At 46.1% G+C, this 14,906-nt stretch overlaps 1 protein-coding gene across 1 annotated transcript in view; it reads right to left on the reverse strand.

Moving 5' to 3' along the window:
- The window catches only part of LOC112251551 (neurocan core protein), a 196,880-nt gene that overhangs the window by 119,073 nt on the left and 62,901 nt on the right, over positions 1-14,906 (reverse strand). The window contains exons 3-8 of the mRNA XM_042322067.1: positions 13,787-14,010; positions 13,312-13,480; positions 7,162-7,336; positions 4,671-4,798; positions 3,780-4,073; positions 2,215-3,096 (exon numbers count right to left, since the gene is read on the reverse strand). Of these exons, the coding sequence (XP_042178001.1) occupies positions 2,215-3,096; positions 3,780-4,073; positions 4,671-4,798; positions 7,162-7,336; positions 13,312-13,480; positions 13,787-14,010 (1,872 nt within the window). The remainder of the gene's footprint in view (positions 1-2,214; positions 3,097-3,779; positions 4,074-4,670; positions 4,799-7,161; positions 7,337-13,311; positions 13,481-13,786; positions 14,011-14,906) is intronic.

The following is a 14,906-nucleotide window of genomic DNA, read 5'->3' on the forward strand; positions in this document are numbered from 1 at the left end:
GGTGCTGTATATCAGCTGTTTATCCGTCTCTTTCTGGGGTAAACAAGCACAGTCGAACCCTCAGGTCACAATGCATAATGGCAGAAGGGTTGAACCCTTCTCCGGGACACATTATATTAATGCAGTCTCAGCACTATTGTTGTAAGATTCGGCATCTAATTAACACACACAGACTCACACACATGGACACACACACACACACACACACATGCTAGTGTAGCACATGGGGATGTGTGAAATCTACTCCTCAGCCTGAAGAGTCCCCACTTGTGCTAGCTTTTCACATGGCGTGACTGGTAACACGCTTTGGGAGGGTAGTCACGTGTGCTAGCAAAGCAGAGGTCCTGGGTTCAATCCTCTTTTTGAGACGAATCAGGAGGAAGCTGTACTTGCTAAGCAAGAAGCGTGACATCCGTAATACTACCACATACGCTAACACGCACGCGATAGCACACATGCAGTAAGATATGGCGTCTAGTAAAGATGACAGGGAAAAGTTATTATGTGGCGAGTGAATCATGTCACACTCATCTGTCTGGAATGTGATGTTTTATCGAAATGATTTATTCCCACGATGCTTTGCTAAAGCTATGTGGGAAATTAGGGATTGAGGTTCAAGTGTCAAGATTCACATGGAATGTCTTTCCTGACACTTTACTTGAGACGTGCTTCTTCACAATTCTCCACCCTAGCTTCCCGCCAGTCAGAATAATAAAAATGGCAGTATCGATAATGAAGATTTCAGAGATGCAAGTAACAGCCCGCAGTGCTCAATAAAGTAGTTAATATCAAGCGTAATATCAAGCGAGCGATGCCACTTTAAGAGGATGTATCAATTGAAACAGCTTCTTAAAAAACTTCAAAAGCCACTTCCTGATGCCTCCTCTTCTCCTCTCTTCTTTTTGTCCTTCACGGTTTCCCTCCGCTCATCAACGCCATTGATAATGACCGCCTACGTTCACCCAGGGCCGTCCTAAATGGGGGAGACGTAGATGGCAAAGAGTGCGGCAATGAGCACCTAGCCAGCCCTGCATTAATTGGAAAGAGGCTGTGAATAATGTATGCAGACTAAAGCTATATTTTCATCCAGCATAAAACATGAACACCTTGGGGTTAGTTTTTGGTTTCAAGGCGTCCTGGCCATAGAAGGGGCCCTACCTTTATTGAACCAACTTAAACACCTCTGTGCGCGACAAGCTCGTTCTCTCTATTCTTAGCCCTGGTGACTGTGTTGTGTAAGTGGTGGCCCGTATGATTAAACATTGCTTGGTTGCCTTTGCACAGCAGAGGAATCACAGCTATTGATTGTGGTTTGAAGTCGCAGGGCTCTCAAGTGGGGAATATCCCAATATGGTGACCTTTACGACCCACACACCTAGCTCAGCTCTATGGAGAATTAACTGGGGTTTTGGTCACTGAGCCAACAGACAGAAGTAGACATGAACACACACACACACGTACACCTACACAAGGACGTAGACATGTACACAGAGAGACAGATGCGCGCGCACACAAACACACACACACGCGCGCACACACACACACACACAAGCTCAGCATGGCGACCTGATTCCAGATAGACCTTATTTTTATCTATTCACATCAGCTATTGCTTTGGCCTGATTCGCTCTCTGCTCTAATTTTCCTCTTTACACTGCATTTGTCACCTCTGCTGGAAGCAGGCTTAGTGAAGGATGGCTCTGAACAAGTGCTAAAATACACTCAAAGTGCATATAAATTCAATGTAATTTCTCCCTGGGAAAAACAAAGAAGGAAATGGGAGTAATGTTTTGATATTCTAACATCTGTGACACAGAGACGGTGTCTAGGAGCAACAATCTGAAATGCAGAATATCATTTTGGAATCATTTTCCTATTCTACTTGCATTGTCCTCCACAAAGTGGCAGAATGTTTCTCCCATAAATATTGTCCTGAGACAGTGTCTAACAGTATGAAACAAACCTCACCATAGCTGGCGATCCATAGAAACCATATTTTCAATGTACTGCCTTCGTAAACAGCGCATTTTCAATTTCACACAAGCCATTGATTTGGAAGAAAATACTGAGGCCGGAAATATGCCTCGGAAATAGGAACGAAAAAAGAAAATGACTTTTAGAGAGAAAATGTAATGAACTACATTATAAAGAGACAGGGTGTACTCAGACAAGCCACACAGCCTCTCTGATGGATGGATTGCAGGTGGCTCTTACCATTAGAGGAGGAAGCTGAAGGGTTGGTTAGGGATGTGCTTGGATCACTCCCTGGCTGTGTGTACAGGATCACAGGGCCAAATGGGACCACCTCTTTCTCCTGCTCAGTCAGACCCTCCTCTGAGCTGGTGAGCCCACCGGTGGATGTCTTGAGCGAGGAGCCTCCGCTCCGATGCTCCATGACGCCGCTGTCAGTGCTTCCTTTGCTGCCAAGATTGGGCCTCCCTTCGGTGGGGTTGACCTTAGCCGACCCTGGGGGTTCCTGGTCTGCCACAGCTAATGTCCCCTCGGGCAGTGAGGCAGGTGTGGCTGGGGGAGGGGCCTCCGTGTCGGTCTCCACAGAGCCTGTCCAATACTTGAAGGGCTTCATCAGGTTGTTGACGAAGCTGTGGAGAACGCTATTGGCAGTCTGACCCTGGAGCGTTGGAGAGGTCTGGGAGGAAAGAGGGGAGTCGGACGACCCGAAACGCCCCTCCACCTCCCCCTCACCCTCCACCTCCTCCTGGGCAGAACCTCCGTGGGTCTCCAGACTCTCCAGGGCAGACAGACTCAGGGTACTGGTCTTGGTCTTAGGGCTGGAGGAGGCGTCCTGAGGGGCTCCAGTTTTGGATCGGTCCTGGGTCTCCTGGTTCTCCTCTCCCCAGCGCTGGGTACCCTCCCCTGGCTGGAGGTGGATTACCACGTGCTCCTCTGAGATCTCAGAAGACTCGTTGCCTCTAGCGATGGAGCTGATTCCCTCCTTGTCCAGGTCCACGATGCCAGTCCAGGTGGAGGGTTTGGGGAAGGGGTCAGAGCGCTGGGGCTCAGTGTCTGATGAGTTGTTCTCTGGCTCTCTGTATTGAAGGAACCCTGGCTGGGCTGCCTGGACTCCTGCATCACGTTCTGGAATTATATAAAAAATATATATATTAGCATTCTTATTTGCTTTCCTGGCAATAAGGCATGGGCTTTAAATAATAATCTTTGCAATAAGCTATGAATTGTCCATATTCTTATATGTGGATGACCTCTGTTTTTGGTTTTGTTTCAGTAATGAAGTATAAATAATACATATAGACATGTTCTTCTTCTCTATTTGGGTTACTTTCTTTTCGGGAAAAGTCTAAGATAAGAATTCATTATGTCTGTAATCAATTTAGTCCCTGTCAATCATCCTCCATGACACGCCGAGGAGGTAATGCAGACCACACACTGCACAAACACAATCAAATCCAAGCACACAGCACACAGGAGTGTACAATCGTTCCAAAGTGAACTTGAAACTAAGTTAGACAAATCACCAGTGGTCCAGTAACATTATAAACACTCTAGAATGACACTGCAAGGACATTGAGGCTACAGCCAGTGTACATAACTCTGCTGGGTCTCTAAGTCTGTGTTGAAAGCTTGCAGATGCTGATACCAGACACTGGCTGGTTGCTACAGTAGAAGATTTCAGATCCCAGAAGGGACCAAAATGTCACTGAATCCCCTCTGTATTAATTCATGCATGAGACAAACAACACGCACTAATTAACGGGAATTAAAAAGGACGGTTGCCATGGTGATGGCGACCCTGCCATTACCTCGGTAGCAGTAGGCGTCGAAGCGGGTGGTGGTTACTGGGAAACCGGTGCGGTTGGGGTTGTGGTAGACAGTGCGCACCCCCGGATCATCCCCGCCACAGTTGCGCCGGGGAAGGTTTATGGGGTAGCGCACGCTGCCGTCAGCCAGCCAGCCTGGGTCACACTGGTCCAGGCCGGCCTGCCAAGCTAGGTAGAGCTGCCCTGCCGTGGCCAGCTGAGCATTTAGAGCGTGGCAGTGGGTAGAGGCTGTGGCCAGGCTCAGCTTCTCTGGTACAGACAAGTGGAACACCTCACCTGGGAGAGGAGGGTGGAGATGGAGAAACGGAGGTAAAAATGAGGTAGTGTGGGGGGAAGAGAGAGGTTTGGGAGGTACAGGAGCAACGGGGGAGGATGGGAGTACCATATGAAGAAGAAGGGGCGATATAATTACAATAAATTATGAGATGAATAGAGTGGTGTGGAATGTAACATGAGAAGTGATTATAGAGAAGATTGAACAGGTCAATAAACCAACGACCCAGAGTAAGAACCATAGAATACCACTGGACACCCATCCTGTCCAGCTAGATAGCCCAGTCATATGCAAGGTGTCAATAATGACACTCTCTGAAAATGACCTACTTCCTGCTACAGTATCACTATTAACTGAACGGTTTGGCTCTGCACAGTAACAAATTACCCAGGTTCCCAAGTGCTATTTTAAAGGCACCTGCTGTGAATAGGACTCAATCCTTCTGTAGAAGTTTCCTCTGATCCTGGCCACGGCAGTATAACTCACCACCCAGCTACAGCTCAAAATGAGTCAGGCGGTTCCAGCATCGTAGCTCCTGGGGCGTCTGGGGATTTGCAGGGTCTTGCATGACTAAAATCTAATTGACGCCTCCCTCCTACCTTGCAGTTGCTTTGCAAAGCAGTAGACATCAAACAGCTCGTCAGGGGCCCGATTGCCGTAGTTGCGCACTCCAGGTGAGTCCTGCCTGTCGCCATAGCAACCAGGCCTGGGAGACTGGATAGGGTACCTGAGGAGAGAGGCAGGGGTAGAGGAAGGAGGGGAGCCAAAGAAAATCAGGAATTTCTCCAGAAACCTCTCGGCTGGGGGGCGAAAAGCAATCTATATCCGGGCTCCGACTGTGCAATTACTCTGAAGTACATTGATTCAAACAGCAATGAGGGTACAGGCTAAATGCTGATTAAGAGATTATGTATACAGGCATACAGGGGCTTATGGAGGACAACAGGAAGGAAGGAAGGATGGAAGGAAGGAAGGCTTATTACACACTCAGTAGCTGCAATCATGCATGTGCTCGGTTTGCAACAGTTTTCGTCAGACAATGTTATGGCTAAATCTCTTATCTCAGCCTTCCATCCTGGTAGCTGATGTCTCTATTTTTACATTATTAATTGCACGTTTGCCTCCTCATTGATGTGTAGCCAAGTAGCTCTGGAGATGGACCAATTATATGTGTCCCAGGTGGGGAGGAGAGGAGAGGACAGGATGCAGCTCTCAGGGAAAGCTGTCGAGGAGAAATATGCAAGCTGCTTCTCCAGTGCAATTATTGGGAAGACGTTTGAGATAGAGATGTGTCAAAATATCCACACGGACGTTAACTGTCCTACACACGCGCGTGTCCGTGCACGCCCACACACACTGACTATCCGTCATCAACAGACATAATGGGAGGCGGCAAGCTGAAACACAAACATCAACATGAAAGGTTGTTGAGGGATAGTTGTGGCTAAAATGGCAGAGTGTAATGAGGAATGACAGAGCTAGCCTCTGAAATGTAAACAAGCAATTACATCCTTTGATATGAGAGATTCAGAAGATCATGAGGGGACCACTGGGGTCAAAAATCTTTGCATACCTTACTTTCTGAAAGTCATTTCATTCCTTGGTTCCTTATTTGGGCCACAGAGTAATTTTATGAAAGCGAGTTGCCTATCAAAGCCGTGTAATTTTTTGTTAGTCTGAAGTAAACATGTACTTTGCCACTCTTCATAAAGATGTATTACCTCTGACACTTACTCGTCAGAGATATTGCTTTGCATTTTTGCAGCAGATAAGTATCATAAGTAAACAATTTATACAATGCTAGCAGATCTTCTCCCAACATCGGACACTCTCTAGCAGTTAAAGGATGAAATCCTCTCAAGCTCAACATTTAAATTGCCTGGAAAATAACGTTAAGTTTTGTGACTAAAGACACCCTCGTAGCTACCTGACCACCGATTAAATTCGACTGCGCGACAGACCACACATCATTTAATATCCAACTTTTTACCACTGAAATATAGCTAACGGATTTCAGGCAAGTATATATTTTTTTAACCAGAAGGCTAGCCAACTAATGTTAGTCAACTATCTAGCCTGGTGGTTAGAGCGTTGGGCTAGTAGCTGAAAGGTTGCTGGATTGAATCCCCGAGATGACAAGGTAAAAATCTGCCATTCTGCCCCTGAGCAAGGCAGTTAACCCACTGTTCCCTGTGTGCCGTTGTTTAAGGCAGCCCCCCGCACCTCTCTGATTCAGAGGGTTAAATGAGGAAGACACATTTCAGTTGAATGCATTCAGTTGTACAACTGCCTAGGTATCCCCCTTTCCCCTAGTAAGCACTTCGGATACGAGGTTGGGGGTCTCCTTTTTTTTGCAAAAAATGATACAGATATATCTTGTAATTGAACAAAATGGGAACCATAATGGGAACCGTATGCCGATAATACGCAACAGATTTTTTTTTGCTAAACCCCTGATAGTATTAATATTTCCACTGATATGTCCAACATGCCAATTGCTAACCTGTTAGCTAATATTTTTAAGACACCAATAATCCCAAAACATTGATGTCTTGATCACAAGATAACACGGTTGAAGGTAATATATTTCTTAAAAGCTGTTGAATGTGCCAATAATACGGGGTGCTACGCTAAATGCTGTTGTGGCATTTCTTTTGATGTTTCAACTAATATAACAACCCTGGGTTTATAAGCGCGGATATCGACTCTGCCACTTGAGCATGCTGTTGGGGCACGTTTGATAGTGCACTGGACTTCGGGCTAGAAGGTTGAGGGTTCGAGACCTGCTCCCTGTCTGTTTCATTACACTAGGTAGCTAGCTACACACACTCAACCAGTGACCACATCTCTCAATCCATGTTTGGATACCGGGCGCACACAATCTCTGTTCCGAACTTTGACAAATCATTTTTGGGGCGGGAAATTATACCACCACCCAATTGAGCACTTTGGAGACTGTTAGGACAAAAAAGGCATGTGCTCTGCACAGGTAGAGCCCTATCTGTGCACGTGCCTGTCTATAAGGATAGTGGCCATGCTGTGGTGTGTTTTGCTGTGTCAAGCTTCATGCCCGGTCGTTTTTGCCCTTACCTCACGCTCTGGTCAGAGAGCCAGCCGGCATCACAGTTGTCATACCCGTCGGCAAAGGTGGCCTGGAGCTGAGCAGGCGTGGCGATGATAGCCGAGTTCTCCAGACACACCCGCTGGGCGTCGGGGAAGGACAGGGCGTAGCGGTCGTGGGGGGCACGGTAGTGGAACAACACACCTGAGGAGATGATGCAGAGGTGAAAACACGTAGGGCAAAGCCCAGATAATATGGAGACATGGACACACGCTTGTACTCGCACAGACACACGGCTCGAAACCTGCATTACCATGTACTTCAAAATATCTGTATCTGCACAGGAAGTTGAAAAACAGCTCAAAGTTCATTTGCATCAGACTGGCTTATCTTTAGGGGAGAGATCTTGTCCTTGGATACAGTGGATGACAAACAGCAACCATGTTTGCTTTACTGCTTTAGCTTTCCGTCCACAGCAATACCATATCTTCTTATCATATCCAAAAAAGAAACAGTGATTTGAGAGCGATAGTAAAAGAGAGATAGATAGAGAATGAGAAGTGAGGAAGAGGAAACAAAGGAATGAGAGATGAGTCCCATGCGCTCATTCCCTGACCTGCGAATGGCCAGGATTCCTCTCCACTGTGCCGAGAAATGGGAAGGGAATTGCTTTTGAAGTGTCCATCTCATATTTCCCCACCAAGCTAGCATCACTAACCTCCCCCGCATGTGGGGCCACCTCGGCCTGAAATTCACACATCAAACCCCAGCGGAGCCCACTACATGAAAGCCTGTAGACAGGGAGGCTGGGATACAGCTCCAAACATGGGTTCCTTTATCTTCTGATGCTTTGTGCAGCATAATGACAGAAACTCCTCGGGGCGCGGGGCCAATTTGAGCAATCATGCTGCAGGCTAGCCTCAGAAATGAGCCGGTATCCCTGTGGTATGACAGACACACCCACACTTATACGCGTTAAAGCACACACTCACACACACCCACACAGCTACAGCCCTCCATCCTGTTTCCATATAATGCTGTACTGTACACTCCCTGGCTTTTCATTTCTCTTCTCCCAGGGTCTCTGTTTAGGGCTCCTTCCCTCTGAGGCTAGGAGCCAGGCCAAACACAGAGATGCTATCTGCTTCCGTTCTGACGTTTGGGAGACAAATAGGTTTCTGATGAGCACCACAACTACCACACACTCTCTATTTCCACCAAGCCATAAGACATGCAAATCAAATGTTGTTGGTCACGTACCAGTGGAGGCTCCTCAGAGGAGGAAGGTGAGGACCATCAATCCAAACATTTAAAAAGTTATACATTTTAGATAAAACTACACTATCATCCTCCCTCCTCTTAAGCGGCACTGACCGCCACTGTTGCGTACGCATGTTTTGCAAATGTTATCGCAGGTTTCAGCAAAATGTTTCTAGCTCCAACAGTGCAGTAAAACCTAACAATAAAAAACAATACACGTAAATAAAAAAATAGCAGAATGAGCAATGCCAGAGTCCGGAATGTATATACACATACAGTTGAAGTTGGAAGTTTACATACACCTTAGCCAAATACATTTAAACTCAGTTAAACTCACAATTCCTGACATTTAATCCAAGTAAACATTCTCTGTCTTAGGTCAGTTAAGATCACCACTTTATTTTAAGAATGTGTCATGTCAGAATAATAGTAGAGAGAATTATTTAGTTCAGCTTTTATTTCTTTCATCACATTCCCAGTGGGCCAGAAGTTTACATACACTCAATTAGTATTTGGTAGCATTGCCTTTAAATTGTTTAACTTGGATGAAATGTTTCGGTTAGCCTTCCACAAGCTTCCCACAATAAGTTGGGTGAATTTTGGCCCATTCCTCCTGACAGAGCTGTTGTGATTGAGTCAGGTTTGCAGGCCTTCTTGCTTGCACACGCTTTTTCAACATTTCTATAGGATGGAGGACCGGGCTTTGTGATGGCCACTCCGATACCTTGACTTTGTTGTCCTTAAGCCATTTTGCCACAACTTCGAAAGTATGCCGTTTGTCCATTTGGAAGACCCATTTGTGACCAAGCTTTAACTTCCTGACTGACATCTGAGATGTTGCTTCAATATATCCACATAATTTTCCATCCTCATGATGCCATCTATTCTGTGAAGTGCACCAGTACCTCCTGCAGCAAAGCATCCCCACAACATGATGCTGCCACCCCCGTGCTTCACGGTTGGGATGGTGTTCTTCGACTTGCAAGCCTCCCCCTTTTCCTCCAAACACAGCGATGGTTATTATGGCCAAACAGTTCTATTTTTGTTTCATCAGACCAGAGGACATTTCTCCAAAAAGTGCGATCTTTGTCTCCATGTGCAGTTGCAAACCGTAGTCTGGCTTTTATGGTGGTTTTGGAGCAGTGGCTTTTCCTTGCTGAGCAGCCTTTCAGGTTATGTCGATATAGGATTTGTTTTACTCTGGATATAGATACTTTTGTACCTGTTTCATCCAGCATCTTCACAAGGTTCTTTGCTGTTGTTTTTTGCACTAAAGTACGCTCATCTCTAGGAGACAGAACGCGTCTCCTTCCTGAGCGGTATGACAGCTGCGTGGTCCCATGGTGTTTATACTTGCGTACTATTGTTTGTACAGATGAACGTGGTACCTTCAGGCATTTGGAAATTGCTCCCAAGGATAAACCAGACTTGTGGAGGTCTACAAGTTTTTTAGGGGGCTGATTTCTTTTGATTTTCCCATGATGTCAAGCAAAAGGGCACTGAGTTTGAAGGTAGGCCTTGAAATACATCCACAGGTACACCTCCAGTTGACTCAAATATGTTGAGTATACACAACATTGAGAACATAGACTGACAAGGTGAATCCAGGTGAAAGCTATGATCCCTTATTGATGTCACTTCAGTCAGTGTAGATGAAGGGGAGGAGACAGGGTGAAGAAGGATTTTTAACGCAAGACAATTGAGACATGGATTGTGTATGTGTGCCAATCAGAGGGTGACTATTTAACAATCTGATGGCCTAGAGTTAGAAGCTGTTTTACATCTTTGACGCACCTGTACTGTCTTCTCCCTCCAGATGGTAGCTGGGTGAACAGGCCATGGCTCGGGTCGCTGAGGTCCTTGATGATCTTCTTGGCCTGGAGGGCAGGCAATGTGCCCCCGATGATGTGTTGGGCTGACACGCCACCCTCTGGAGAGCCCTGCAGTTGCGGACGGTGCAATTGCCCTACCAGGTATTGATACAGCCGACAGGATGCTCTCAATGGTGCGTCTGTAGAAGTTTGCGAGAGTCTTAGGGGCCAAGCCAACATGTTTTATCCTCCTGAGGTTGAAGAGGCGATGTTGCTGTTGTGCCTTCTTCACCACCCTGTCTGTGTGGATGGACCATTTCAGGTTGTCAGTGATGTGCACGTCGAGGCACTTGAAGCTTTTCACCCCCTCCACTGCTGCCCTGTCGATGTGGATGGGGCGTGCTCTCTCTGCTGTTTCCTGAAGTCCACCATCAGCTCCATCCATTTTGTTGACATTGGGTAAGGTTATTTTCCTGGCACTACACCACTAGGGCTCTCACCTCCTCCATAAACACTCCAGCCAGCTGGTCTGCACATGCTCTGAGCACACCATTCTGCTCCAGTCTCTGAAGATAACAGGAGAGCACAGATACTGAGAAAGCTGTAGATAGTTGAGTGATGCCCTTGTTGCAACACAGTATACAACACTAATACAGTCCTGCCTGTGTGGAAAATCTGAAAGGGGGATGCCTAGTCAGTTGTACAACTGAATGCATTCAACTGAAATGTGTCTTCTGCATTTAACTCAACCCCTCTGAATCATAGAGGTGCGGGGGGCTACTGGCCCAACGCTCCTACCCACCAGGCTAATAGACCTACAATGCAGAGATTATCACCTGTGTGTAGATATGTCTATTTGTGGATCACCACTTAAGCCGACCTGACATACTGTATCTCATGACTGTGGCTGACAGCGAGGATCAATGTCTGGGCTCTAATTGGAGAGACAGACAATTGACCATGCAATATGGGCCGAATGGACAGAGAGAGAACCTAACCAGGGTTTAGAACACACACAAACAAGACAATCCCGGCTGTCCAGAATTAATATGATATTGATATGGCCGGGCAGTATCAATACCTTGCTAATTAATACACTGAGTGTACAAAACATTAAGGACACCTTCCTAATCGTCACGGATCCCCCCGGAACATTCATTACGCACACCTGGCCCCTATTCCCATTGATTAGTAATTGTATAAGTGTGCCCTTCGTTCACCATTGTCCTGTCGATTATTGTTCCCACGTCCGTTGGTGGTGTGAGTACCTATGCATTGGTGCAGCTGTTATGCTGCGTGCTTTATATATTGTGTATTACGGGTGTCGTCCCGTGTCTTTCACCGAGGTTTACCCTCGCTCTTTTGTTTGGGTACAGCCCAGTGTTTTTGTATATGTGTTTTTATTTTTTTAAACTATTGTGTATTCCTGCGCCTGTCTCCAAAATCCTTTACACCAGCGTGACACTAGCATTGAGTTGCACCCTTTCCCCCCTCCCCCCTTTGCCCTCAGAACAGCCTCAATTCGTCGGGCATGGACTCTACAATGAATTGAAAGCGTTCCACAGGGATGTTGACTCCAACGCTTCCCACAGTGGTGTCAAGTTGGCTTGATGTCCTTTTGGTGATGGCCCATTCTTGATACACACGGGAAACTGTTGAGCGTGAAAAACCCAGCAGCGTTGCAGTTCTTGACACAAACCCGTGTGCCTGGCACCTACTACCATACCCCGTTCACTTAAATCTTTTGTCTTGTCCATTCACCTTCTGTATGGCACAGATACACACGGCTCAGTTGCCTCAAGGTTTAAAAATCCTTCTTTAACCTGTCTCCTCCCTTTCATCTACAGTGATTGAAGTGGATTTAACAAGAGTCATCAATAAGGGATCACAGCTTTCACCTGGATTCACCTGGTCACTCTATGTCATGGAAAGAGAAGGTGTCCTTAATGTTTTGTATACTCTGTGTATATTAAACACTTGCAGGAGTTAGTATTGGGGGCTCTGCAATGTAGCGTGACTTGTAATTAACGCTAAGCCCGGGAGAATGTTTGGTGTGCCCTTAGACGGACCAACCGGTAATGGGTTTCTCTTTCTGAAGGGGGTTTTATGGCGTGCTAATCGATTGGCTGGGAGTGGGGACAGGGTTTCCTGAGCACCGAGCCAGGGGTATCTACAGGAGCAATGAAGTGCTATCATGGAGAGAATAGAGAGAGAGAGGAGTAGTCGATGGGGAAAAAACACACTGCTTGATGTCATAATCATTGAGAGCCACTGTCACACACACACACACACACACACACACACACGCATGTAAACATTCCCACACACACAGGAACACACACACAGTGGTTATATCGTGTAATAATAGCGTAGTGCTATATCTGTGCTATTCGCACTGGGAGCCCATGGAGCTAGTGTACAGTATGTGGGTGAGTGAATGAGGCTACTGGGTGTAATGTGGAGCTGAAGATCAGCTGACTGCTGGCAGCATTGTGTAGATCTAGGTGAGTACAGAGCAGCACTGCAAAGCCAATGCATTGAGCAGAGTGCCACTTCCCTTAAGTCATTACTTTAATAGGCATTTATTAAAAACAGCAAGTGACCTGGAAAAATCTGAAAAATGTTCATTTGGTAATTACTATGATACTATTAGCTGATATGGCATATAATATCCAAAGGACCTCACAGAAGTGGGTGGGTTCAACATAAACTACAGCCCAGAGACCTCAACATAACATCAGATAACAACACTTAATTTTCTCATTAGGTCTATTTGCTTTCATGGCATGAAACAGACCTAAGCGACAGGGTCAACAATCTATTACTCGGTCCAGTTGGCACAGGTTGTCACGTTCCCCAGACCAGACATTCCCACACAGTAAACATTATATAATTATATAATAATTCCATTAGCAATGCCAGTTAGAGCTACAGTCAGGGTCGTGCTCATTAGGGACAAAACACTTTCAAGCGTTTTGCAATGGACAATGTAAATGGGCATTTCTTATTGGACCAGCTTGTCCCTCCCTGTTTTGTTACGTTTACTTCCTGTTTGGAGCCTATTGAACACGACTCAGGTGTAATGAGTGTAGCAGGGGTCAGTATTACCTGTAACCTCCAGGGGCACGGTGTCCTGTTCGTCGTTGATGCCCACCACCACCTCACAGCGGTACATGCCCGAGTCACTGGAGCGCAGACCGCTGAGCGCCAGGCTGGCGTTGTAACGGTTGTCCTGGTAACCGGGCAGGGTGACACGCCCCTGGAATGCCTTCTTAACCTAAACCACGAAAAGACATTACAGTTATGAACACACAGTTAGATCAAAATGAAGCATACAGTATGAAACACAACAAAGATGGCAATGAAAAAGAAAAAGGACATTCCACTAAATGTTTGCTGGTCCAATTATTATAGTTGGCAGCAGAAAAACAGTGAGAGGAAATTGATTTAATCTTATTTTCATAGAAAGAAGAAATGATTGTGCAGTACATATAGTACTGCACAGTACTGGATAGACGGCCAACACACTCTCCATACACATAAAACCAACATTTTGTATTCTTCTCACTCAGTCAATCTTTACCTTGACCACGTTGTACTTGGCGACCAGGATGGACTGTTCCCTCTGCCGACCATCGTCGCCCCTCTGGCCCCACACCTTGGTCCACTTGATGCGGGGGGGCTCGTGGGTAGGGGTGGGGCGCAGGGTGAAGACACAGGGCAGCAGGACGGTGTTGGCCAGCTGCTCCCTCACCCTCTGGTGGGTCACCTTCCTCATGTTCACCACCGGGTCTGACCACACCAGGCCTGGGGAGGGGAGAGGACGAGGAGGAAGAGGAGGAGGAGGAGGAGAGATACACAATCAGGTCTACAGTGTCAGACAAAAACACTGGAAATGGATACTAGGTCTACTACGGCATGATACAGCTGCTTTTTTATCCACGTGTCAAGACCTGGTTCAGCTGGGTCAGGTGTGTACTGGGTGTGTACTGGGTGTGTACTGGGTCTGTACTGGGCTGGAAGGGGATCACTGATATACAATACTATCACATTATATGTTCTTTGGCATGGAGAAAGGTGGGGATCGATTCCTGTGTATCTATTGGGAGATGTTGCTCTTGTTCAATCAGTCCTGCAATTGTAAAGTATAACACAAGAGGATGATCTCTATCCTATCTGATTGATTATTGGTCCTTGATTATTGGTCCCAGCAGGGGTCTCCAACCTTTTCTAGCACAAGAGCTACTTTTAGAAAATGAACTATGTTGCAAAATACTATTGTTTTTTTCTTCTTCAAATAAGCACATTCTTCTCTTCTCCTTTACCCTGCAACTCTTCCCCTGGTCCTTCGTGTACAAGATATGTGTTTTCTGTCAACATCAGTGGTAAAATAATGGTTCATAAAGAACTCTAAGGGGGTGCCCGAAAAATCATATTTAGTATTTTCCTGAATTCAGTTTTTTACTCTCGATATTACAATTATTCACAGAGAAACAATTAATATTTATGTTCTGAGTCCATGTCAATACTTAAATCACACCAGAAGACCATTTTTAGGGTCTGGAATAAAAACTAACACATTTAGATTTTTTTTTGTGTAATTCGCCTTTAATTGCACATCTAGCAAGAGAAGACTGGGTCGGCCGAGAGATGTTTCTGCTGTTAGGGCTACTGCTGCAGAACATGGCATGACAGAGTTTGCA

This window comes from Oncorhynchus tshawytscha, linkage group LG05 (assembly GCF_018296145.1).
Source record: "Oncorhynchus tshawytscha isolate Ot180627B linkage group LG05, Otsh_v2.0, whole genome shotgun sequence".
NCBI lineage: Eukaryota > Metazoa > Chordata > Actinopteri > Salmoniformes > Salmonidae > Oncorhynchus > Oncorhynchus tshawytscha.